This window comes from Heliangelus exortis, chromosome 8 (assembly GCF_036169615.1).
Source record: "Heliangelus exortis chromosome 8, bHelExo1.hap1, whole genome shotgun sequence".
Lineage (NCBI taxonomy): Eukaryota > Metazoa > Chordata > Aves > Apodiformes > Trochilidae > Heliangelus > Heliangelus exortis.
Window position 1 is genome coordinate 16,568,446 of NC_092429.1, and position 27,461 is coordinate 16,595,906.

The 27,461-nt window shown below is 34.0% G+C and overlaps 1 protein-coding gene across 10 annotated transcripts in view; it reads right to left on the reverse strand.

Annotated features, from left to right (window-relative positions):
- Nucleotides 1-625: 625 nt before the first annotated feature.
- HFM1 (helicase for meiosis 1) overlaps nucleotides 626-27,461 on the reverse strand; it is a 33,128-nt gene continuing 6,292 nt past the window's right edge. For 2 of the 10 annotated variants that reach the window (XM_071750684.1, XM_071750682.1), the window contains exons 6-38: nucleotides 27,241-27,311; nucleotides 26,353-26,485; nucleotides 24,391-24,542; nucleotides 23,959-24,036; nucleotides 23,664-23,825; nucleotides 23,017-23,217; nucleotides 22,845-22,933; nucleotides 22,285-22,328; nucleotides 22,099-22,200; nucleotides 19,804-19,949; nucleotides 18,311-18,405; nucleotides 17,359-17,492; nucleotides 16,387-16,434; nucleotides 14,605-14,685; nucleotides 14,006-14,097; nucleotides 13,159-13,265; nucleotides 13,020-13,067; nucleotides 12,732-12,829; nucleotides 12,520-12,651; nucleotides 10,819-10,904; nucleotides 9,776-9,859; nucleotides 8,595-8,752; nucleotides 7,793-7,896; nucleotides 6,122-6,277; nucleotides 5,617-5,712; nucleotides 5,113-5,231; nucleotides 4,178-4,260; nucleotides 3,933-4,042; nucleotides 2,799-2,897; nucleotides 2,296-2,356; nucleotides 1,935-2,040; nucleotides 1,383-1,540; nucleotides 626-1,095 (exon numbers count right to left, since the gene is read on the reverse strand). In XM_071750684.1, coding sequence (XP_071606785.1) covers nucleotides 1,029-1,095; nucleotides 1,383-1,540; nucleotides 1,935-2,040; nucleotides 2,296-2,356; nucleotides 2,799-2,897; nucleotides 3,933-4,042; nucleotides 4,178-4,260; nucleotides 5,113-5,231; nucleotides 5,617-5,712; nucleotides 6,122-6,277; nucleotides 7,793-7,896; nucleotides 8,595-8,752; nucleotides 9,776-9,859; nucleotides 10,819-10,904; nucleotides 12,520-12,651; nucleotides 12,732-12,829; nucleotides 13,020-13,067; nucleotides 13,159-13,265; nucleotides 14,006-14,097; nucleotides 14,605-14,685; nucleotides 16,387-16,434; nucleotides 17,359-17,492; nucleotides 18,311-18,405; nucleotides 19,804-19,949; nucleotides 22,099-22,200; nucleotides 22,285-22,328; nucleotides 22,845-22,933; nucleotides 23,017-23,217; nucleotides 23,664-23,825; nucleotides 23,959-24,036; nucleotides 24,391-24,542; nucleotides 26,353-26,485; nucleotides 27,241-27,311 — 3,500 coding nt within the window. In that variant the 3' untranslated portion in view covers nucleotides 626-1,028. Of the gene's footprint in view, nucleotides 1,096-1,382; nucleotides 1,541-1,934; nucleotides 2,041-2,295; nucleotides 2,357-2,798; nucleotides 2,898-3,932; nucleotides 4,043-4,177; nucleotides 4,261-5,112; nucleotides 5,232-5,616; nucleotides 5,713-6,121; nucleotides 6,278-7,792; nucleotides 7,897-8,594; nucleotides 8,753-9,775; nucleotides 9,860-10,818; nucleotides 10,905-12,519; nucleotides 12,652-12,731; nucleotides 12,830-13,019; nucleotides 13,068-13,158; nucleotides 13,266-14,005; nucleotides 14,098-14,604; nucleotides 14,686-16,386; nucleotides 16,435-17,358; nucleotides 17,493-18,310; nucleotides 18,406-19,803; nucleotides 19,950-22,098; nucleotides 22,201-22,284; nucleotides 22,329-22,844; nucleotides 22,934-23,016; nucleotides 23,218-23,663; nucleotides 23,826-23,958; nucleotides 24,037-24,390; nucleotides 24,543-26,352; nucleotides 26,486-27,240; nucleotides 27,312-27,461 lie in introns of those variants that run through there. The other 8 variants (XM_071750683.1, XM_071750687.1, XM_071750686.1 and 5 more) reach the window with 8 other exon arrangements.

Below are 27,461 nucleotides of genomic sequence, written 5' to 3' on the forward strand. Positions count from 1 at the left end.
TATTTGAGGTACAGCAAATTGAATTACAAGCTTGGACCTGCTGGAATGTACAGCTAAAAACTTAGCAAGTTGTGAGTGATGAGGTTCCTTGTGCTAGGCCATTCTTCCATGTGGAGCATTATACCAGGAAGTCAGTCAAAAATTTAAGGAAAACTGGAGTCAAGAAAATGTTACTGGCTGAGAAAAACACAACCAGGTAGCCCAGCAAAACCTGGCTGCATTCCACTGCACCAGAAACAATGTTGCAGGAACAGACAGCTAAGGTTCCATGGGATTTTAACATTTTAATTCCACATATTTTTATTAATTAACAGTGAAAATGAACACTCTTTTAGGCAATATCACATATCTTTCTAACTATTGAACTTGCAAGGTCTACTGTTCAAACACTAGAGGCACAAGAAGATACCCAAATGCAAGGCTTGGTTGCCTAAATCTATACTGGGATGCATAAATGGACATCTAATGACCTCAGGAGTCACGTGAACAGCCAAACACAATCTTAGAATAAATATTGTTTAAAGACATTTTACAACTTTTTACAACTGGTTACTATAGAGAATGAGGTCTATGAAAAACTCAGCATTAGAGAAAATGAAAGACAAAACCACAAAGAAGTAAGAAATTTCTGAGAATAGAGTATTTAATTAATTTAAAGAACATTTGTGAGCCAGGCATGTAATAAACAGCTTACTTTCCTAAATGTGATTTTTATTTCACGAATACAAGTGCTCTCAGTTTCAGAACTATTCCCCTTTGATACATTCCAATATTTTTAACTGTAAACCTGAAAACAGCAAGGTCAACAAACAATAATTTAAGCACTTTGAAAAATAAGATAATATACCTAGAATTCCTTAAATTAGACATCAATTTTGTTATTATTTACTCTATGCTTCAATCTAGCTATTGTTAAATAGTTATACAACAAAAATCAAATTCTCTTAACTGGATTTGAAGGCTTCACTCTGTAAAAATAACTGTAACTTCTTTTCCCCAGCACCTGCAATGTATTTTCTTTATATGTTTTACAGAATGCCATCAAATATTCCAAGAAAGGGCTTGAAATCATTGATTTCACCATCAGGAAGATATCTAATGAAGATTAAGCAGCAAAATAATTAAATTAGGTATAGTACATCAAAACCTATGAAATCAGGAACGATACACAAGGCATAGTCATGAGACAGCAAGACAAGCAAAATAATTTTAAAGTACTTGCCTTTCTAAGAAAAGTTAATTGCTACTATTATTGTGAATATTCATATTTTTAAAATTAATGTTATAAATTAACACATCACCAAACAATCTATGTTCCACAAAGAACTAAGCACTGGAATACTGAGGCAACAACAACAAAAATCACACACAACTTTTATTACCTGGGGTCCAATTCTGTTTCCTGCTCTTTAGTGAAAACAAAAAAATCCTCTTTCCTAGTGAATTTAGAAGAGTCTGGGATTATTTTTGAGATCGAAGAACACTCTATGTTTTTCATCTCTTCTGAAAGATCTGAATGCTTTTTTGCTTGAAAATTCAACTGCAGTGTAAATATTGAAAAACACATATGGTTAAAATACTAACCAAAAGAGAAACTGCCAGATTGTTGTTGTTGTAGTATGTAGTACAGATATTTGTACTGATTTTAGGGTATTTCACAAGGACCAAGCACATGATAAATATAATTATATTATTTGGATGACTTGCAAAATCACAATCTGAGTAAATAGTTTTGAACTCTTGTTATATGATGTAAATTCAAGTCCCAGTTTTTTGGATCATGAATATCACACATGAACACAGGATGCATGTGTGTTTTGATAACAAGGAAAGACTTAGAAATTCAGTATTTCCAAACAAATTCAGAAGTTAGATAAATTTATAAACAAAGTACTCTAATTATAGGAAATTGTTATTGAAATGTTTTTACTTACCACATCTACATTTCCACTCTGTACAGACATATTCTCCTTTGATGTGCTATTAACCACAGAAATAACTGAGTTCTGAATATTGGTCCTATCTTGTAATGTGCATGAACTGAAAATATCAAGTTGAATAATTTAACTATTTTTACAGAAGTGCAAAATTGTTTTACTTTTCAGTTTAGGATTTTCTATTTATTTCCCTCCACACTTTAGAAAAAAATCAAATAATTCAATAATACATATATGAAAGTTGAAGTTTCCCTTTTGTGAGTGAACAACCTTCTATCCATTTGATTTTATAGATCCATATGCAATACAGAAAGTATTTTTAATTGAATAAAATTGTAATAACTTATATAATGCTTACTCTTCTGAAAAGTCATTCATGGCTTTGCTTCTTGTATACTGGCAAAGTGGTTCACACTCATCTGGAATTTGAAGGCAGGTATTTCCATGTAAGAATAAAACAGAGCCACAGAACAGCCAAACCCCCTTGTAAATATTCTACATTATTCAGTAAATAATAGTTTTACAATTATTCAGATGTCTTAACATTTGAAATATTTCTTCCATGGGTTTTGGGCTAATATAAAGACAAACAGAGATAAGCAGTCAGATACAGTAACAAATATGCAGTTGCAGGCCATCCATAGCATTTTTTAATTATGACTTCCTCAACGCTCCCTTCTGCATTAGATTAGTCTTAATATAGGTGTCATTCAAAATATAGCAACAAACTTGGTGGTGAAGTAAATAACCAAAATTTTAAGATGTTCTCTCCATTGTATATTACAATGAATTATTCTCAAATAATGGCCTATGAAATAATTTGTAAATAGAAAACAAAGAAGTGTGTTAAAATAACCTTACCTAATTCTCTGCTGGTAAAGTTGCTAGCAAATACTAAATTCTCATCATCAATATCATCCCAAACATCCTCTCTCATTGCAAAGTTGACACCCAAAGCATCTGAAAAACAAGATTTTCTTTTATCTGTATCAGGCAAGTTATGCAGTAAAGATTCCTTAATATTCTGTTTGGTTTGGAATTTGTGATTTTTTTTGTTGTTGTTGTTTTTTATGCCATTGTCTCTTGGTTCTTCTTACTTCCAAACACTGAGTGTTTCCAAGACAAAGCTGTAATATGTACCTAATAAACAAGTACAGCAAAAACTGTTCTATGTTCTACCTTTACTCTGCCAGTGTCAGACAGTGCTGGAATCATCACTTTGTTGTCATAGCCCCAATATGACTACGAAATCCTAATCCAGTTCCCTCTTTCCACAGAGGAAGAGCAGCACAGGCTCAGATCAAAACTCCTGTTTCACAGGCACTGGTGTGTATGGCCTCAACACTGGAGCTGCTATTTATTTGGCAAATTAATCAAAACCTGATTCACATCAATCTGGTATCAGCAGACACAGCTGCAAAAGGAATGCAGTGAGGAGAACACCACAGCTGTAGTGGATAACAAAGATTGGTCACTTAACTCCAAACATAAAAACATTTCTGGTGTTTCCAGTGGAAGTGAAACAGAAAGAATTATTTTCCAGATAGAGATGTTTTACTAGTTATGAATTCAGTTCCTGAATGGTCACATTTTGTCAACAGCCAAACAGAAGCTTATATTTCACTAACTTCCTCCATCAGAAAGGCAGAAGAAGAAAATTTATAGATATAGGGATAAAATACCTCTTGTATTAGAAGTAGTTTCAGTAGAAATACATTACAGTCAGACCTTCCAGGAAGTATTTATAGATTTGGACTCTTATATATTTGCCTGTTTAATTTATTACTGTTTTATATAAAAGTACATTTAGATACTTAGATCAAGATTAGAAATTCTTACCGATATAAAAAAGCCAATTAAGCCCACAATATTTCCCTATACATTCAGTGTTCTATAAGGCTAAGCTGGTTGCTCCAGTGATTACAGCAAGTTTGAATTCACAAGAATACTCAAAACCAGTGAAAATCATAATTTCAAATATTAGCAATAACTTACTGTTACTTCCATAATTCGAGGGTTGCAGTTGTTTCTGAGATCCTCCTGAACTATTGACATGATCTACCTGGTCCACTGAAGGTGATGAAGACAACTGTTTACTCCCAGACCTATTGAAAAAAATAAACAGTAACACGTCAGTAAAACAGTTATTGAGAGCTGCTAAATAATTTTATTCAGAAAATAGTTTTTAATTGTTAGAACTTAACATGCTACCTAAAATAAGACCTTATATTAATCAGTACCTTGGCAATGGTGGCAACAAAGATTTGGGTGTAAAACTAAATTTTTTGAGATCCACATTTTGAGCTTGATTTAGCATCTGCATCTAAAGAAAAACAGATTACTGTAACTGGTAAAATATAAACATATTGAAAATGTTTTTAGAAGTCTTACTGAGATGATTAATAGTGTACCAAGTTGGCATAATTCTTAAAGATCACGTATAAAATCTTTCTGATGTCTGCTTATCCAATGCAATCAGTTAAAAAGGTTTTAATTACATGCTTGTAGTGGAGTAACCAAGTACCTTGGCAAAGTCAGACTGGTTATTGCTTACTCTCATCTGTGTTAGCTGTAAGCTAAGTGTCTATTGCAAACCAAGAAGCAAACAACACTGTGGGATGGAAATAAAATACTCCCATAATTTGAATGCCATTCTTGTTGTAGAAAGAACCACTTCAACACTACAGTCAAAGGGATGAAGTGCAAGCCATGAAATCTTTCAGTGGTTAGAAACTAACATGGTTGATTTTCTTATAAACAAGTGGATCTAACTGTTAATGCAAAAAATCTTAGCAGCATTACTCTGATAAATACCACTCTTTGCTTTCATTCAGGTCATATTTTGCCAAACCCAAGTCACAGTACAGTACCTTACAATGATGCCTCTGTACCTCACCCACCACAATCTATCAAGTGCCATTAAAGTAAAAACCAAGAGTACAGGCACAGGAAGTGCTTGCACAGAAGTGGATCACAGGAAGCATTCCAAACAGCAGCAGAACTTCTCAAAGCTTCCTGGTCCTTTGGGACCTTTGTATTTGCTTTTTTCATTCCACACAGAAAAGACAAACCTGAATGTCCATATTCAGATATAAAATTATCTCTGCAAAAAATATATATAAATACATAATAGACTGAAGTAAATCTGCTTAATGGCTGACTGGTTTAAATGAACCTTTAACCGTTTTACTGGGGGTACAGATGAAATTGAGTTCCTGCTCCTTAAATCAGCCAAGTACAAAGAAAACTCTGAATTTCCGTTCATCTCAGACTTTGGAGGTACTCCAGTTTTACCTGAGAAAAAGGAATTAAAATAACCTTCAGATGAGTTTAGAAGGGATAAATCTAATTCTTTCCAGATCAATGGAAACTTTGACACTTAAGCTTAATACCCTTTTATTAAAAGATCCTAAAAAGATCTAATCCACTAATTAAAAGATTTATCACACCAATATTTATATGACATTGCTTTTAAATCATATGCTATACATTTTGAAAAATATTATTGTAGTGCCTGTAAGAGCCCTATTGATAAAGCATCTTACTTTATGACTAACATAGCAACAAGCCAGGCCTGATTCTCTTGCCTATATTACTTCTGTTAATAACTATTGGTATAAATGAAGATATTCTAAATTATATGTCTAAAAGTAACACAAACAGATTTAATGAAACTCACAGCAGTCATGTCCACACACATCTTTATTTTTACAGCGATGGTTGCATTCTCTGTTTCCGTATTTCTTGTAATTAATATCTACTTTAGATCTGCCTCCTAGGTCAATGTAATACAGAAATGCTCCTTTTTAACTTAATTTGTATTGCTGAGAGATTACTTGATGCAGTGAAAGACAGGATACAAGATATTTTGGTCACTAGGGTCACTAGCCTTCAACAAAACTTCAGGATACTTAAACAACATAATTGAAAATAAATTAATCAATCAATCAAGCAGATTCTCAAATTCAAACAGTAATATCAGAAACCAAATGAATTTTCTTACTTGCAAGTTCATTGAAGAATTACACTGTAGTACTGGACAACAGAAGCAGTAGCATTGTATATTTATTATACTTGAGAAAAAAACAGTACAAATAAATAAAAGCTCTAGCTCTCTATTGAAAACAGAATTAAATTTTCCGTTAAGTTTGGTCGTAGCCAGACCTTGTGATCTGACCATTTACCTGTATCTTCTTTTGCTGCTGGCAGACACTGTGGCGAGTTATAACATGTACCAAGTGAAGACTGAGCTTTCAGGTTTGGATTTGTAACCATTTTACTTCCCACTGGTTTCCGTGTTAAGTAAGAGACTGTATATACTTGTTGTACATCAAGACCAACTTTGAAGAAAAAAGAAAAAATATTTTAAAATACTACAAGCTGTTTCTAAACCTCTGATTACCTTCAGTATTCTAAAGTGTTTAAGAATGTATTAACACTATTAAAAGATATGGAAAAGCACCATTAAAAGCCTGGCAATAAATGGTTTTGTTATGATTCGGATTTAAAAGCTGAAACATTTGCAGACTTAAAGACATGGTTACTAGAGGAGTAACAGAATCAGCCCCTTTAACAGATTTTTTTCTGAGATGTTATAAAACTACCTTTATCTGTGGCTTTGCACTGCCAACATAATTGTAACTTTAAAATTGTACTACAGTCTATCAGTGTTACAGGACTATCAGCAGCTCAGTATTGGTAAGGGTGTAAAATGAGTATGTTGATGGTACTTTTGAAGTTGACTGCTCATAGCAGTTCTGGTTCTAATTAAACCAAGACTCATCTCAGACTATGAGAGACAGCATTTGCAAAAATAGTATTTTTGTCTTTCATTAGGCAAAGGTTGCTGGGAAAACCAGACATGCTTTTAAAGAATATTTCCTTCAAGTCTGAAACAGAAGCAGTCTTTACAGTAAGTAGAAACTACCAAGTCCTGCTTTTGGTCTAACTTCACAGTTACCAATTTCAGATAAATCAGCTGCTGTGTTGAGTTTTACTGAACATGTAGATGAACATGTTACTGAACAACATGTAGATAGACAACTAGGAATAAAAGACAGTTTTTTCTTTATCTTGATTTGGTCAGAAACTCCTCCCTTTTCCTAAGTCACAGGTTTAGCCATAGTAATACAGATTTTTCCAGGCTTGATTTATTGTAATAGTCTCAATATTCAATGTTTATCATGGATGGACCAAACACAATTCAGTTAATCTTGCACACAGCAACCTTCATTACAGGTGGGACATGAGGATAGAATGTAATACAGCCAGTCTATTTTTAAATTGTATTTCAAAGTTCTTTGTTTCAAAGTCACCACTGTTTCTCCTCATGTGCTGCTTCAGTTCCAGTTTTGTGGAAACTGAGACTGGGGGACACACCACTTTTTAAATAAACACACATTACCACACAGAATTTTCCACTGTAGAAAGTTCTTGCTACTGAAGTGATGTACCCGTATCTAACACTTTTTTATCACAATGCAAAACCCAACCATTGACACAGACAGCTCTTCCAAGCATAACTAACCTATCAAGCTGATAGGTTATCCCTACTGGGAGTTAATTCATCTTGAAGGCAAAGTGCAAAGGAGTATCTTAATCTGTATCAACAGAGCAAAATTCTATCTTCTAGTAATGTTTTTGATGTTTCCCCATTCCCCATTAATATTCTAGTAAATGAAACAAACAGATACATAATCAGGACTGTTATGTAATACTCAACCCAGTAAAAAACAGGTAACATGATTTTGTTTCCTGAGCAGTTAGTGCTGTTGTATTCTGGGCCTGCTAGAGAGTTTTTACTAATTTAAAAATATTCTGCAGTTTTTAAATTAAAAGCATATCACTTGACCTACCATAGTCAGAACTAATTAAATTTATACTAATGTCCTCTGATTTAAGAGCTCTTTTCACTTCAATTTTCTTTGTCCAGTTTCCAGATTTCAGTAGCACAGAATCCCTGTAATGTATCAGTAAAGTTCTGTTAGGTATGGGCAATGAAAACAAAACTGTATACTAAATCACCTATAAACAAATGAAAGAGCCCTTATTTGGTCTTAGTTCTTGCATTTTGCTTGATAAATGACTTAAGAGTAACCTTCCAGTAACATGACTTCTGGTCTGAAGAGACCCAGGATCCTGCAGATCAGTTTCAGCTCTGTCAGAAGTGCCAGACCTTGGCAAGAACTTGTGTGAATGTCACAGTTGGAGAAGACTTTGCTTCTCTTTTCCCATTTGCTCCAAGCTTATCTTAGCCAACTGAAAAGTCTAATTCTATCTCTGAATGAAAAAGAATTCTGACAAAACAATACAAATAAAGAGATATAGCTAACAAGAGTAACAACTTTATAATTTATCTTTTAATAGGTATTTTAAATAGTTTCTATTTTTATAGAAATTATTATTATTATTATGTCCATAACATGACATCAGTGTTGGAGATATTTCCACATACTTTCCATACTGATAAGCACACTGGCATATTTGGGGTTTTTTTAATCTTGTGCAGTATTTTAAATGTCTTAATCCCTGTAGGATAGAGAATAGTTTTGTGCCACTTGCATCAGTAGACAGCATTGCAAAAGCTGCAAGTCACAGAAAGGACTACAAGCCAACACCCTTGAAACATGTGAGGCAAAAGAACCTGATAATACATACATAATTTTCTGATTAAAAATGACTTGGTTGTCAGCATCTCCCATGACCAATGTCACACAGTGAAAGTCTGTCGCTGTTCTCTTCGTCTGTAGCTGCTCATAGTTTGTTAATTTGATGGTTACTAAGATTTCAGCCAATGTATCACTGTACTTTGGAAGCTAGGAAAAATTATATAGGAGACATAATTGCTAAAATATGCAAAGTAAACTACATGCCCTTCCATAAATATTGAGGTTTTGATACAAGCACAAAAGCTCAATTCAAGAAATTTCAATTTGTAGAGCAATTTTTATTTGTGGTTCTGAGACACTATTATACCTTGCTCAGCTGAATATCCTAAATTTGCTGAAGAATTTAGAATAAAAAGACAGTCTACATTAAGTGCTTGAAAAATTCTCCTCTGTTCAATGCAAAGAAAACGATGCATGGAGAAAAATAAGTACATTTTGGCATCCCACGAATTCTCTATATATTTATAATTGTTAAATCTTTCTTCTGTGAATAACTTTATAGGTTGTCTAGTGATGATTTCATGACACGAAACACTAAAATAGAACTGATTATCTGTATAATAGTATTTCCACATATTTACTGAGTTTTTAACTTCAAGGGTGTCTCCATTTGTACCGATTTAACAAGAAACTGCAAGGCTATTTTTTAAAGTTTGTGTTTTAGAAAGGCAGGGTGGCTATGTGACATTTTTAAAGACAGAATGCATATCAGAACTGCAGAGCTCTTCATTGCACATGGAACAGCACCCTTCCTGCTGATGCAATAATTTACCATTTCTCTATATTCCTAAGTGGCACACAGAGAATAAACATGAGTTAAAGCTTCGGTAAGTTTCATATGGATGGTTTTCTGTCTTAGGTTTGTTTGTATTCAATACAGAACAGACCTCTCAGGCTCACACAGAATGCTAAAATGTGGAATATACAGGTTTGCATCTGGAACATAAAATGCTAATAATGAGTGTCAGATGCCAGTGTATTACAGGGAATGTTTATTCTGAGGAATTCTTTAAAGATTTAAAAGTTTGATTATACCTAACAAGGCGGAAGAAGGCCACAGTATTGTGCCATGTTCTATCAGCAACGGCTCAAAAATTCTTTAAGTCATTATTTGCTCTTTCATGTAATAGTATCAGCATGAAAATGTACAATAAATAGAGAAGCATTTACCTGTTCAATGTCAAGTTCATATTTTGGAAGGTACAAAACAGATTCTTTTATCTGGTTTCCAAAAGGAGGATGTCTGTTTAAAATCTGCAAAGATATAATTTCTGATACACTCAGCTAATCACACGTGCCAACATAAATGTAAATCCAAGGAATCAAAGCCACCCAAGTATGCTCTTAACAAACCACTCCTGGTTCTTTGCTTTCCAAAACAGCAACATAGCCAAAAGAAAATTCCAATAGTTTTTCACATTGCTAACACTTCTGTTCAGGTAACATCCAATGAAAGAGCCAATGACTGCAAAACCAAGCTACTCAGTTTTTAAGAGATGACTCTTCTGTGTTGCCCTAGCTTTAGTCAAAACAAAATAAATGTCAGGAAAACTTCAAAAGGGGGCAGAAAAAAGAAAGGTAATTCCTAAAGCCAAAACAGGAAAACCCAACTAACACCCCTTTTCTTTAGAAATCCATTACACCTCACAATACTGGAAAAGCACCTTCCTCACAAAAGGAGCCCAAAGCCAAAGACCTTATCTGGGGTAAAAATCTAACTTCCCTAAAATAAGAAGTGCTATATAGATGATTCAGAAGAATTACAGTCTACTACTAATTTCAACTAAAGCTATGAATAATGGACATTCAAGACTCTCATCATTAATGTGCATCAAGAGAAACTGTAAATACAAATCCCTTTTATTTTTTTCTAACACTCCTAAAAGGGAAATGCTTATTGTCCTCTGTTTCAAACCATGTTAATAATGAAATTCCACATACTTAAGCACCTGCTTTCCAAAACCAGCCAGTTCAGTGAAATCATCCACATTAAATTTGGTAAAAAAAAAACCCATACACATTTTCAAGGAATAATAGCAGTAACTCCATTCTTTTTAATTCACTACTATAAACAAATAAACCATTTAAACCCACTCAGTTTTGCTGACAATCATACAGCAGGTATATATTAACCATACAGCTTTTACTGGCAACAGTATTAGTACTCAGTATTTTCCTCTTCATATGAATCCATATATTAAATAATAAATTACCAGTTCAAGTTCCCTTGCATTTGTCTCTTCTATTTTTTTAAACGATGTCAGCCCAGCATTTACCATTGCATTTGACAGTGATACACCTGTGAAAAATTTAAGTTTTATGCTATTATATTACAATCAATGATCTCAAATTATTCTCAACAACTGCACTATAGCAGGTAAAATGAAAGCAGATACCACAGTTGTAGAAACTCAGTACAAATTCCAGCAGCTTCTCAGTCTCAGTAAGGACAAATGTCAGTTAAACAAAAGTCACTCTTATCAGGGAAATACTGATTCTTAAGGCTCTTTTAAGATTCAAAAATTAACATACTGAGATAAGATTTTAAAAATAGGGATTTCTGAATGTTACATAGTACGTAAATCTCTGTGAACTCAAGCAATTGATTTTATTTTATAAAGACAAAGAATAGGCTTAGGAGCCATAGCATGACAGAGGTTAAGAATCAGAAATCATAAAATAGGCATAAGTCCAATTTTTGATTCAGAAAAATAGTAAACTGTCTGTGGTAGGCTCATGAGCTTGTGAGTAGAATAACTGGAAATTTGGAAGTTAGCAATTCTTTGTAACAGATGCTGCAAGGGTAATGACAGCATAGGGAAAAAAATGAAAAAAAAAAAGAGAAAACAGGACAGAATGTGTACATATAGCACACATTATTAAAAAGTATAGCTGGCTTTCTTCTACTGCATACAGTGTACAGGAAAGGATGGGTCTACACTACCATGTTTATTGCAGTGATCCTAACCCACTAGCACTATATAAATGCTGAAGATGAGGCAGATGACCGTGTGCTTGTGGGCACAGATCCAGAAGTAGTGGAAATGGGTTCCACCCACACTGTACTGTGCTGCTCACAAGCCAACAAGCCCTGTCCCTGTCCCTTGCTTCCAACCCACATGAATGAAGCAATACAGCTTCTGCACCTGAGCTGGCAAGGCTGTAATGTACTGCACCACAGGATCTCCTGCTTAGCTATTCCCTCATTTGCAGCTCTCTGTAAAATACTGTTCTGTACAGAGTACATGTGTCTTTAAAGAAGAAATACAGAGAACACTGCAGTTAATTCTAAAACCATTAAGGTATGGTAAGATCAGACATCAAGGCAGGAAGTGATGCTGTTCCCTTAACATTTTGATATTGAAGAGGACTCTAAAATTTCCAAACACGTTTTCAAGTAATTATGGTAAGTCTATGCTTCCAGCCAGTAACAGGATATAGTGACAGGAGGCAGATTATTAGAAACCATTCACAGTCTTGTGTATGAGAACCTTGTGCACAGTAAATTTATTTGCTTTCCATGATTCCTACTCATGCCAATACAAATTAAAGGACTTTCATGTGTATGAATGAGTAACAAGACCTATAGTGATAGCTCTTTGGAAAAGAAGGCAGGCATAGCCTAGTCAGAGACAGACAATCACAAGTGTGGAATACATTCAAGATACCAAGATGAATGTTAAGAAAAATTAACAACTCTGAACTACTTTGAAAGCCTGAAGAAAGTTACTAACTAGATTACTTTTACTTTTATCATAGCAGACTATTCTGACAACTGCAGTACTCAGCTGTAGCAAACAAGTACTTAGGAGACCCATTTAATTATGTAAGCAGATGCCCCAGAAAATAGCTGGCTAATTAGAGTTTTGATTTCCTATCACATTACACTTTTATAATTTCTGAATAGTACCTACCAATTTTTTCCAACTGTTTAGACACATGAAGTGAATTTTCCCAAAGTCTGCACCTGAAACACTTTGCTAAAATCAAAGAGTTTAATAAAGCTGAAAAGTTGTTCTTACATGATGCCAGAAAGTCACATAACCCTGTAAAAATAAGACTGTCTTGTAATAAATAAAGTTAGGTTATTATTTATGTGTACAAAAAAGATTAAATTTTACCATACATCTAGTAACTCTTAAACCATTTCTAAATATTCTGCCAGTATCCTGTGTCAAAGTGAAGTCTTGAATAGGAATGCATCCTAGCTGAGCCTGAATAAGACTGGAAAAAAAATATTTTAGTATATAAGCCATACTGCAGGCAAAGTATAAGAACACAAAAGTTTCTACTGGTAAACAAAAGAAAATTCAGAATGACAGAATGCAGAATGCATTCATCATTAATGCAAGTTATCAACAGCAGTAAAATGACAGCTTTTCAATAAGTAGTAACTAGGCAATAGAATCTTTACCAGTTTATTTTCATTTCTCGTGTTTTTATCTTCCCCTCCATTGGAAACCTATACATGAAAAGATATATATTTTCTGCTATCCACTATAGTTATTGCTAAAAAGATACTTTTTTTTTTTCAACATATGTATTTTTTATACCTGATACTTATTTTGTCCTTATCTTTATTCAAAGCATTCAGGATTTTCTTTTCATTTGTTCTTAACTTGACATCCAGAAATTCTGTGCAGTTGGAGATCATTGTAATCTGTAACAATTTAACTTTTTATTAATTGTCTTTCTTTGCCATTTTTTGTACTACTTCTTTCAACTTTTTTTTTTAAATGCTTTTTAAATAATTTTTTTAAAGACTCTGACCATGAAATGACAGTCAATCAGTTCCTTTCTATTACTGACAACCTTTCTTTCATCTTCCTACCATATAACAGAAGGGGAAGGTTTTTATTTCAGTTTTCAGATTAACATTCCACTTGAAATTATCCAAAATCAACTACACTGTTAATATTTTATGACATGCCAGGCAAATATAATTTTTGGTGTCTGTTATGTATCTCACTTTCATCATACTTTAATAACAAAGACAGTCATATAACAACAGGTATTCCACTTTTTCATGGCCAATCTGTTCTACCATAGTATTTTATTAGAAACAAAATAAAATTTGCTATCCATGCGGCTGTTTGTTGCAATAAAATAACTACTAAGCCACAAAAAATACAGTGTTTTAATGCATAAACAGAACAACTTCAGCAACTTTATACCTTCATAAGCAAAGTCAATGAGGAGGAAAACAGCTGGAAAAAGATCTCCAAGTACACAGCCTCAAAAATACTCCAAGTGGGAGCTATTTGGAAGTGTTCTCTAACACTCTCTCTGTTCTACATTAAAAAACCTGAACCCTTTAAAAGATAAAACCTTCTGCTTATCTTTGATTCTGTTTAAAACCAATACAATGTAGGTAAATTTTCTTTCAAAAGGTGAGATTACCAATTCCTTTAAAGTCTCTGTTCCCTTAACTGTGAAAAACTGTTTCACTGTATCAAATGCAATATAATACCACGCCATTAATCTTCCAGTCTCTGAAAAAGAAGAATATACCTTATATTTAGCTGTATTTTCTTTAAGTAACATAATTGAATTTATTTTCTTATTGCAGGGCTTTATGAGATTTACCACCACTGACTCAGTATGTTATTGCCCCCAGGTGGCTGATGGATATTCCTGATCATACAGTGCCAGTTACAGGTCTCTCCCACGGAGGTGAATTCACACTAACGCTCCAGACTCAGTGGTGGCTGCTGAGAAACCAACCACCTCTAGCAGAAGATTGTAGAAAAGAGCCTGTATTGATAAAACCTGCCCTTGTTGCACTACATCACAGCTATTTAACCTATTATAATGTTCTAGAATTTTGCAACAAAATATCTGTAAATTGGCCATATATTCTAGTGAGACACTCTCAGATTCTACTACCCACTACAGTTGGGTACTCCTACTAATGGGTCACAGGACAGCAGTGACACTTTGAGGTTCATTACTATCTCAACATCACTTCTGCAAATGAGGGGTTTTTTAAAAAGTGTTACCTGTTGGTTTGAAATTATTTGCTTGATCCATCCTGATCAAATCAAAAGATGATAAATCATTTAAGTTCTTCAAACATAGTTCTGTTGATGATTTGAAAATATATGGGTTTTTTAGCACACACAGAAAACTTATCTATGTATAAAAAAGAAACACCTCAACCTGTAATGAGTGTATACCCATGTACTTCCACTGAACTCAAGTAAAGGTTTTAGAATCTGATCCTGCTTCTACTAAAGCTGGTGGTTAACTTCTGCCTGGGGAAAGCTCAATGCAAGCTTACTTGATACAGGACAACTGAATTCTTTTTTTAATAAAGCAAAAATAGCAAAGTAAAAGGAACACAACATAGGCTGCTATATTCAATTCTGAATAACAGAAGCATAATTCAGACAGAGCCCACAGTATTTCTACAAAATATTTCTACTACAGTGTTAACACTTAAGTAGCTAAAATTTCATATATCCATACGTAGTTACAAATCCTTCTTCAGAAAATTTTATATTGTATCACAGAATCATCATGGTTGGAAAGGACCTTCAAGATCAAGTCCAACCATCAGTCCTACACCACTGTGACCATTAAATCATCTCCCAAAGCACCACATCTACCCATTTTTTTTAACACCTCCAGGGTTGGTGACTCCAACACCTTCCCAGACAACCTGTTCCAATGCTTTACCACTCTTTCAGTGAAGAAATCTGAACCTTCCCTGACAGAGGTAACAGGGTACATTTGGATTTACTTCACTCAACCTAGTTAGTCACATATCTATCTGTATGTCTATGACCAAAGTGGTTTGTTTTTCTCTCTTTCAAAACCAAGGTAAATAAAAGGCAAAAATTACATTAATAAAATGTTCAAAAGTGCAGTTTCTTAATTATATATTTGCATTCTCTTAGCTCTTTGCTATGGTATTATATATTTGCTATATTATTAGTTTGCAAATTTTAAAACTAAATTTGGAAATAAAATAGCAAATTAATTCTTAAGAAGATCTACTAAACCTGTGCATCTGAGATATGACTGATACTGTGTGGAATGCTTAATGCACAGAATTCTTTGAAAGACTGCAAGTGTTCCCTTGACACCCCTAAGCAAAATGAGTAACTCAAGGGCCAAAATTCAGGCAACAAGCAAACAACACACCAGAATGTACATCCCCAATGCAAAATGTCACGGTCAGAGAGTGGAATTCTCAAACCACACCAGTCATTTTTCAGATTATTTATGCATTTTTAAATGACCAGTGGAAAAACATCCATCACATAAAAATAATGTGTTCTCTCTCTCTACCTGTTTTCTATTATTGCTGACAAACATGCTATAATGCAATTTTAAACTGTTTCTGAAGAGTGTGAAGATGTTAGCACTTTACCTCCCTTGTTTTCAAGACTAAATTTCTGATGAAGGGAAGATGGCAATTTCTGGAAAGGGCTTTTTTGGAAGTATAGTAACAGAATTTATTGAAAGCAAATGAAATCAGTCAAAGGAAAATTAAGAATAATGACAAGCAATTAGAACTTAAGTGCTCTGCTCCACATTTATGAAAATATATATGGAGATGAGGTTGGTAAAGGCATTTAACTTTTTCCTCTATACATGAAAAACTTTTCCACCAGCCAGAATGTACTGGTAGTGTTTCAAAAGTATTAATAATTAAATACAACAGTAAATTACATTTGTTTTGTGAATGGATCTATTTAAATGAATGGAGATCCATAATAAACATGGATGAAACTGCCCTAATATATACTGAAAAAAACAGCTTACAGGACACTTACCTCGTAATTTTGCCTCAATTCCAATTTTATCCAATCCAGTTGAAAAGCCTGCATGAAAAGACAAAAGGCTTTTTAACCTAATGCAATTATATGCTTCCCCCTCAATATCATTACCCATCAAAACTGATCTGCTAATTTTTGGGAGCCAGACAAAAAATCCAAAGTGAAAAATTTGTAAATATTTATTATACTGGGAACAAGTCAAAAGCCTTACATAGTACAACCATCTAAGTCTTGGCACGTGTTGTTAGAACAGATGTACAAAGGTAAAAGCTACCAATATTCCCCTGTGTAAAGTAACAGTGCAAAAGTTGCAGAAATCTCAGTGAGCAACTTCACATGTACAGATTCCTATTTCAGAACACAGGAAGCCATCTGAATTACAACATCCATTCAATTACTCCATATACTGCATTACAGTCCTGCTATAAATCATTAAAATAAATCAACAACTGTCTCCAGTAAGTGCTCAATGATTTCATAATCAGGTATAGAGGAAGTGGCCAGGCACAAAGATAAGGGCTGGGCTAGGGACCAAGAGGGTGTTCTGGACAAGATAAATTGAAGACACCAGCATTAGGATTAGTGAAATTTTGTTTCAGAAAAAAACCATTAATGATTAGACATTTTTTTTCCTTCACAGTAGATTACATATTCAGCACTGAAAACTACATTATGCCTTGATACTGAACTAATATATGGTCCAGTATATTAAGATCAAAATAAATATATTATTATGAAGTTGTAAATGTCTTCCTCACATTATACTGTGCTGAAACTCCTATTACTTATATCAAACCAACTGAAAGTATTGCTCTTAAAAATGTTACAGGTTATTATACACATCTTTTTATTATTACTTTTCCCTTGTGAAATATTAGTCCATAAGAAAATGAAAGAAACGTAAGCACACATCTAACACATCGTGGTGTCATCATTTAGACCAATCAAAAAAACCCAAAACCAACAAACCATAATGAGTTGGATTTTTTAAGGCTCTAATGTACAAGAATGTTGATCGTATCCATTCCAAAGCTACAGTGACATCCGTGACAGTATGAAGCACTATTTCTGCATTTAAGTGCTCAACAAGATGCCTGTGCAAACTAACAAAAAAAAAAAAAAGAAAAATGTAAGTACACTTACCAATTAGTAATACAAAAAGTGCTGAAACTGGTTTTTTTTCAAATTCAAACAAAAACAAATCCTTCCCCCAAACCCTCAACAATTTTCTGTTTTGTTTGGTTTTTGACTGTAAACTGCTCACTTTAATAGGTGAAGTCAATAGAAAACAGTAAAGAATATGTAAATAATCAACAATGTAATTTATTATGTCTTAATGTCCAGCAAGCAAACAATAAAAATTTCCATGTCTGTGAAGCTTCACAATTATTTTGAAAACAAAGCAACATACATTTGAAAGTTACAGCTCAGTGTTGATGCTTTGAATATGCGAAAAAACTAAACCTTAACAAAATTACAGGAGCAAAATTTCCTGGATTACCCTTTAAAGTCTTAACTTTCCTAGGAACTTCTCCTAATATTGTGTTCACATTAACTGAACTCCCCAGAGGCTGGTATTTCCCAGACCCTATAATCTAAAAATTCAGAGACACAATTTGGGTTCAATTCTTGCTTTTCTCTTTGCAATATGTTTCTTCAGTTTTCCAGTAAGAATCTACAACTGTTTGGGGTTTTTTAATTAAGTTTAAGATGTTCTAAAGATGTTTAAGATGTTCTAAAGATGTTTTTATCTGATAAAACAGAGAGTGTTAACTCCTGAATAGCTTGCTTTTTCTTACATTTTTCTTAAATATCTCCTAAACAGACAAAAAACAAACCCCAAAACCCACCCGAAAAACATTCTTTAGAAATTCAGAAACATTGCTACCATCTATATAGTCTAATAAAAATACTTATCTACCTGCTCTCTATTATATCAGCACCATTTAACATCTGTATATATTTCTCCCTTGTACTCAAACGAGTCATAATTACTGCTGTAGCTGTAGTGTCAAACTGAAAAATAAAACCACAAAAACTGCTCTCTAGTTCTTAGCAAAAAAAAATTCCAGTTGAATATGCATCACATTTCTGTTTAAATCATTTAACCTGTTTTCTCAAAACCCTTGTTAAATGGCTGCTGAATGCCAAGGCCTCTCTCACTTCAAAGCAAGGCCTAACTCATTGGGTAGTGAGGAGGACTCGGGATCCCAGCCACTGCTGGCAGGCAGGTCAGTGCACCAGCCTCTATGTGCTAAGGTACCTACAACAAACACTTGGAGAAACAACACAAATGTAAACTCTTACTGACCTCCTTATAAGTGTGTACCTTGTAGGAAAGGATTCCTAACCACAGCTACAGAATATAATTTACTGTCATGAATTCTCATTAATAATCCCCAAACATTAGAATGTTTTGAATGAACAGTCAAGCCTTTTATATTGGGTTTTTTAATCCTAAATAATCTACTCTCAAGCCACCTCACTTAGATTGTTTTGTTTTGTAACAGAAAAATACTGTGAGACTGATTTATTATTTGTACAAGAAATTTCCTGACTTAAACGTTTTTATATCAGATTAGTGTACATAACACTGAAAAACAGATTTTCATAAATATTTCAGGACTTTACTCAGTAAGTTGAAGTGGTTTAAGAATCTGAGAGACAACTTTAAAAATCTTACTGAATTACAATCTCTAGCAAAAAAAAAAAAAAACAAACAATCAATTAAAAAAGTTGGGAATTTCCATAGTAGTCTGGATCTCAGGTCCAGATAAAATACACATGTACAGAACACACCACAGTGGCTATTAAAAACAGTGTCTGTAGACAAACGTGAGGTAAACTATCTCCCTTTTTCTGTATTTCTAAAAATTAAAAGACTTAAAAGTGTAAATTATTCAGACTTTAAAGAGATATAATGAAAGTAAGAATTTTTAAATTCTCCCTCACTCCTTGTTTTCCTTTCTGAAACAGCATTCTTGCCATCAGCAACCTCTTGTGGAGCAAAATGCAGTCAGTGTTTCCAACCCTCAATCTCTACTCCACTTCTAACTTAGTTAGATGTTTATTTGTTGTGATATTATGAGAACAAAAGCACATTGCTTCCTATACTATTCAATATCCTACAATTTTTATCATTCAGTTTATAAGTTTTGAGCCAGCTTCCCACCTCTTCTCTAATCCCCATTCATTAGGTAACTCAAATCTTTTTCCACCAAGGTGAAGCAGTACTTTTCAACAGGCAATGCAAAGCAAACTGATTTTTTTCTCAATTAAGAATTTACCCAGAAGTAATTTAACAATCAATAACAACCCTGTAAAACCCAAATGCTGCAGTTAACTGTTGGCAGTGTATATTCTTTGCCAAGAATAGCTTCTACTGATAGCATCAACATAATAGCATTAACTTACTTGAGGCCTTCCTGCTCTCCCAATCATTTGCAGGATATCAGTTTCACTGTACTCTTGGAACACTCCTCCAACATAGTGCATTGTGGATTTTATAACCACCAGATGTGCAGGTAGATTGACTCCCATAGCTAAGGTGCTAGTAGTAACTACATCAGATTAAAGTAAATTGATTGCAAGATGAACAGCATTGAAATGTCTGGCAGACATTACAGGATCACAGAATTGTCACAGTTGGAAAAGCACTCTCAGATCACTACACATCCAACTGTCAAAATCCCACCCCCAATAAAATAAACAATATATAAATATATATGTATATTAAGCATGCAGCAAGTAAGAGACTAACTCTTAATTCCTAAGAGCTCTTATTTCCTAGTCAAGTCATTGGGCAGACTGCACCACAAAGAATTAGTCACTGGTTACAGACATCTATCTTTATAGCAATTTCTGTGTAGCTGATCATCAGCATTCATTATTTACCAACTAATCTTTAACAAATTACATCCCAGATACTTTTATTTAAACATTCCTTAAAGTTTGGAGATAATCCAGATTCAAATCCATCTTCAATATAACACACACATCGAAGAAACATTATTCATATTTCTTCCTGGATAGATATTTGGACACACCCATGACTTCATCTGGCTTTGTAGTCATCAATATCCTTAAGACTTTTTTTTAAAGTCATCAGTACTGTTTATATCCATGGTACCAAACCAGAATCACCACCAATACTCACAGTACTTTACTAATGTAGTGTACTAATCCACACTCTCACATGGAAAACATCAGTCAATTTTGTGACAAATTATCTCTAATTCACGTTTTCTAATTCACTTTCTCCAATAAATACATGGGATGGCAGGAACTGAACATGCAAAGCCTGCTATACATGCCAATAAATGCAACTATTACAATAGGAAAACAAATTATTAGTTAATTTTCCAATTATTTTTCTGAAATTAAAGGAGAACTAAAATTAGTAATTACAGGTGCATCAGGAAAGAATACAATTAAACTAAAGGCATAACCACACCATCTTGTGAGATTACTGGGTTTTACATTGTGATGGTACACAAAATGGGAAACTAGTCAAAACAAAATGACCTAAAGATAAAAAAGTTGCAAAGAAAGGTTATTTACCAGTACACTCAGAGCTTCAGTCCAGGTGTGTGTCCATATGTTTATATACATGCACATATAGACAAACACTTTGAATATACATAAACTTGACTTCAAGATCAAAGAACTGATCTCCTTTGCAATATCTGTGAGAGGTGTTAAAACCCTGCCCCCCATCATGCTCACAAACATATAAAGTGGAATATGCCTCGTACTCTTTCAGTTTCCCCTTAGTTGTAGAAATGTAATTCCAGTATCATAGATGATTCTGAAATATTAATAGAAACTATACATTTCAAAACTTGAGTTCCAATAAGCAATTTTGCATTCTTTCAGTGATAGTCCATATGTAAGTTCACACTGCAAAGAAGAATTGTAGAACCAGGCTCCAGAGATTTCAGAAAAAAAGAAACAGCATTGCAGTTGGCAAAGCCACATACAATGCACTAAGCAGCCAAAGTACAGCAGACTGTTGGGATGCAGGAGACTTTTTGCAGGGCACTGCAACTCCAGCAAGGTTGCCAAATCACAGCAAGGGTACCTACCTTAAATTTTCATAGGGAGTCATGACCATTTTACAGAAAAGAAAAAAAACTATTAATCTTTTATTGTTGTACAGGAATCATACAGACAGCTTCCCATATAGAAATCTTTTTTATAGAAAAAGAAAGTCTGGGTGAGACTCTCAAACAGGTAACTTTTCATTTTGGGTAACAACAGATGGAATATTTCTTATGAACCTCTCCATCAGTTAAATACCTTGCATCTGAGTTTGAAAATAGTATCCTGCCCATTTAAGAAACAGAAATGTAGAAGACTACCATCAGGGAAGCCACTGCTGTAAAAGACACAAAGAAAACATCATATGAACTCTGAGGAAGGAAACTAGCAGAGACTTCCACCCCAACAGGATGGCTCAGTGGGATGAAGTGAAAATGTACATGGCCAGGCCTATATATACATAAGAGGGAGGATTACCTCAGTGTACACTAAATGAAAAGTTTATGGTCTTTAGTAAACAGTGTATATGTACACTGACAAGGTAAAACTGCACATGAAACACAAATGCATCTTTATCTGGATTTCACAAAGTAATTACAAAAAAAATATAAAATATTACTTCCAAGCTTCTCAGGATACATTTGGACTTTCAAAGTTCAATTTACTTACAAAGTACTGGTAAGTCTCCTACAGTAAAAGCTCCTTCAATTATTTTTCTGTCAGATACCTCCATACCCGCATGATGATAAGCCACACCGTACATTAAAAGATCTGATAATGAGATGATTGTATCACTTGACTACAGTTTACTCAAGCATTCATTCACAGAGCAGGAAAGCAGTAGGTTGTATTTACCTCTCAGTTTGGAATCTTTCAATGAATTTGCAGACCTCTGTAATCTATGCGACACACACAAAAAAAGATACTTCAATATCACAAAACAGATTAACTAAGATATGTCTTAAAATAACTAAGAATATTTTTCTTTTGAATATTTTCAATTACCACCTCGTTCATCTTCACAAAGGGAACAAACACACTCTCTGGGGAAGCTATTGAAGCCTTTCCAGCCTGGTCACTTTCCCAAGTCATGACCTACATCCAATTCAACTGTTCATATGCTTAATCTTTGCACTACAGAGCCTTATGCATCTATAGGAATTAACATTTGTACATTTATAAAGCAGGTTTTTTAAGAAACAACTTAATGCTTGTGAAAAGTACCCTTACAATCCAAGAAACAAAACTTCCCAAGAAGAGTGCCTAGTTTACCAAAAAGAACTTCAGCTGTGATTATGAATTTGTTGCAGACACTCCTCTGCTAGAAATGGTATTAGTTCAACAGCTTTCTTCACAGATGTCACAGATTTACTAAAACATACAAACACTTATTAGCAACTTATATATTAAAATACCTTTGTTTCTGTTCAATACTCAGTAAAAATTTAGCATCTTTCGCAAGAACAGAAGCAGCCTGCTGTACTCCTTTTCTTGTGGCACAAAACTATTAATAAGAAAAGATCTGTTTAATAAACATTTTTAAGAAAGACACAATTTCAAATGTGATATAAAAAGAAGCTGTTGTACCACAAGTGATGGTTTTTGTTCCGAGTATGTTTGTATAATACTAGCTATCTTGTAGTTAAGAGTTAAGTCAAATTTGAATTCTGTCTGATTGTCACTGCAAGGAAAACCAAGAACAATTTTGCGCAGCTTCACTGGTCGTTGATCCTCATCAATTTTCAGACATACAGCAGGCATTTTACTATCTGAAAGCCATTCTGCAATCTTTAAAAAAGAAGAAATAGAATGGAAAGATAAATTTCTGCATTTACTCATACTCTGGTCTAATTGCATAACACAGCAATTAACTAGGCTTTTGCCACATGTAAATTACTAACACATTTGACATTGCTTTTATTACACAACGTGACCCTAAAATCCCAGGTGAAGTTCTGCTTTCTACACAACCAACACAGTTTGGACTGAAATCTGTTGTGATTTGTACTATGAGACAAAAATGGCAAGCAGAAATCTAAAACTGAATCGTGTTGATACTTGACTGACTGTTCATAAGGCTGCAGGTCATTTGTCACATTAACATCAACCTCACAGCCGTCTTAAACTGGCAGCTTCAAAACTACAACTTTGTTATCAATCTGCATCTATAGTTCTGGTAAATTCTATAAAATAAAACCATGTTAATTAAAATACACTTAAAACATAACTCTTACATCTTCAGCATTTGGGATTGTTGCAGAAACAGCCACAAATCTCAAGGGAGGAACAGTGCTATGATTTTCTGAAAGGCGCCAAAGAGAAGACTGAACAGTCTTCATCCGACTGACTACAACTTCTAACGTTGCACCACGGCTTTCATCCTTGATAACATGAACCTATTAGAATTTTAAAAGACTTGCTAACTATTTCTCCAGTTACAATCTACACATGCATTAGATATTACAATTTTTAAGTTTCCTTGTATATTTAAGAACAAAAACAGCAAATATAAAACATTAATCTTCTTACCTCATCAATGAGAAAGAGTCGTACAAGCTGGACTATAGAGTTGTCCCTCCATCTTCTAGTCATGCTATCCCATTTTTCCTGGGAGAAAAAAACCAAAACAACAGAACAACAACTAAGGTGAAAGATATTTTAAAGGCCAACATATGCCAGAAGTATAGGACAGGCAGACATGCTTAAACTTCAATAAATCCTTAGATAAAATCAGATAAATTAATTCAAGCTAATGTCATGTATGTATCATCTGTACATTATTATGCTACTAACTGTTGCTTATATGAACTAATAGTATGCAGAGCCATGTGCAGGCAAGCAAAAGTATAAAAAAATTACTATTTAATACAAAAAGAAGAGAAGCAGTTCACATAGCATACAATAGTAACTACTAATGTCTGCTTATTCTGGGCTTATGTGGTAAATGGGATTGAAACCTACAGGTGTAGTGATTATAATGTCAGCATTATGTATTTCAAATAAATCATCCATCACTGTATCTCCTGTCAGTTCCTTGCAACTGAGTCCTATAGGTCCAAATTTTTCTTTCCAATCATCAAAACGCTGACTGCATAGAGCCTTTATTGGAGCCACTAAAAAAAGCACAAAATAATCAAGAGTTATTTCAGCAAAACCGTATCATCAGCTGTATTGCTAAATATGCTAAAGGCATACAGTTTGAAGATGTCTTCTTGAATTTAATTTCCCTAATTTTCAGCTTTGCTCCCAGAACCATAAAATTTGTAACTTGTATTATTATCCTTATTATCCAATTTCATGTGCTCAGGTCAATGTGGAGCTTGGAGTCCCAGTTCTTCCTTATCAGCACTGAGAAACACAACTCTTTAATTAAGTTGGGGTTTTTTTCCCTAGCATTAATCTTAATTTTTTTCCTCAATCCCATATGGAAACAATCATTCTGCTATCAAAGGTTTTCCCATAGATGGAAGAAGCCACAGGAAATACATCTCTTCTCATGCAATCTCATACAAATACCAACTTTTTTCCTGTTCCAAATTATTTGAGCACACTGTATTCAGAGAGAAAAGGGGCTACAACTGAGAAACCATCCATGAGCAAAAGACATAATAGCAGAAGAAATCAAAATCTATCTAAATCAAATTAACCAAATGCACAGTTAAAGCATACCAAGAAGCTACCACATCAGGTAGCAGCTAACATGGCAGGCTGCAGTGCTGGTCCTTATGAAGAGACTCTCAAAACAATCTATTTCTTTTTTGGGGTTTTTTTTTTTTCTTTCTCCATCTGCTTTTGCAGATGGAGGTTGAGTTCTAGAAATCAGAAGTAATGCTCTGCAAGGACTAATACTAGCAACACATGCTGGACAGGTAATCTACATGGAAAATGCAGCGATTTAAGTGAAAAAGGTGATCTACACACTATCCAAAAAGAACAGTGATAAAATACACCTTAGTTTTTACATTCCAGGCTAGTTAGAGACAGTGGAATATGAACCATTTTGGTGTATCAGATGACAAGTGATCCCTGAGATGAAGAGATTTATAGAACCAGCTTCTGCTTCACAAAGACATGTAAAAGCTCATAAGCATATCAGTATCATAGGCAGGGGAAATCACTAACTCCAGAAAACTGAGTAAGCTACCAGCAAGTAACTCACACTACTGCAGAATAACCTTAAGCTATGCAAGACACTAGTAATTGATCCCAGAAATTCAGTAAAGGTACTGGAAAACAAGTTTGTAAATATAAAGACAAACCATTTGTCAAGACTCGTGAATTTATCATTATATGAATTAATTAAACACAGACAAGTGCACCAATTTAATCTGATTTACATGATATGGATTCAGCTTTCCAGGAGGGAAAGAAAAAAAAGTGTAAATTCTATGACTATCTTTAAGTCTTTTCATTAGTTCTGACACAATTAAGCTTGTTGAGATGATAAATCTGGTGCCTGTGAACTACTAGGCAGAAAGCAACAGTTAGTATGAAATCACATGCATTGCCAGGGATGTGATTATTGGAAAATCTGATACTCATCTCAGAGCAACAGACAGGCATACAAAAGATATTGCATGATTTCTGACTTGGCCACTAAGAATTTATTTTAGTTTCCTTTGCTTCCTCCTTCCCTTTCCATTTATATACTGCCTCCTTAGAGGACAAGATTTTTAAAATTTTTATTTGTATATGCAATGCTGAACACTACAGTTTCACAGTGTTAAATACTAATAAGAGATACAATTGTATCACAAATAAACATATCCTAAGAGAAACAGTTTTTAGAAGAATGATATAGGTCACAACTGCTTAAAATATTAAACTTTAGTATTAGTAAAGCACTCATTTCAGATCTCCACATTTACAGAATGACATTTTCTACTGCTGTCACCAAACTGTTTAAAGCAGTGTAATACTTACTGTAAACAACTTTAATATTTAACCAAGGCAGTGGAGCTTCCATGAGTAATCTGGTAATAGCAAGCTCGAACATTACAGTTTTTCCAGAGCCAGTTGGAGCACAAATCACAAAATTCCTATCTGTATAAAGAAGCTAGGAAAGAATTGCCAAGTAGTAAATACAACAGAGCTATCCATTGTGCCTATTCATACATTCCAAAAACATTGTTTGGGGAAAATTACACAAGGAAATTATTATTACACTGATATGGGCAGTCCTCTAAAATTTTTTTTATTACATGTGAACTTTAAGTTACAGCAAAAGAATGAACACCTTCTGCTACACATCTGCCACAGAAACATAAATGAGATGCTGTTCATCCAAGGTTATTATGCAATGCAGTCCACCATTCTGCAACACACAAAAACCCCACGATCTATCTTAGAGGACATTAATACAAAATCCCTGCCAATGTCCAACTGCAAACAAACACAGGCTCATGAAAAAGAGGTACAAGAGAATCTTACAATAATGTTTTCAATATATTTTAAAGAAATTCAGGGTTTTAAGGAGAGAAAATAGCTGATAAAAAGGTCATCACTTCTCCAAAAATACAAAATACTTGTCACAAGTTATGCTTTTCTTACTCTTCCTGTGAAAATAATTTTAGAACACTAGTAACCTGTGTGAATAAATACAAATATAATTCACATTTTCACACAAATGCATTTAAATCTGAGAAAAAAAAAGAACACAGCTCTGGTCTACAGATAAGCACAATCCTGCTCAACAATGCCAGGAAGAGCATTGTACAGTTTTTTAACCCCTTTATGTTCTGATTACCAAAGTGTCATTTATATTTATACACAAGGTACTACTTGCAGCTGCAGCTCATGTTTCATACTTACATCATCCAAAGCTTTAGACTGTGCATAGTTAAAATATGGGAACTCCTTAAAAATACTTCTAAATTGGTTTGCTTAACAGCATTAAGGAATCAAAACAATTGACTGAAAATTACAAAACTTAGCTTAGAATTGTAAATGCATCTATCTCTTGTAATTCAAATGGAAACTTAAAACTTATGCAACCATCTTTCACTGATACAGGCTCATAAAAAATTATTAAA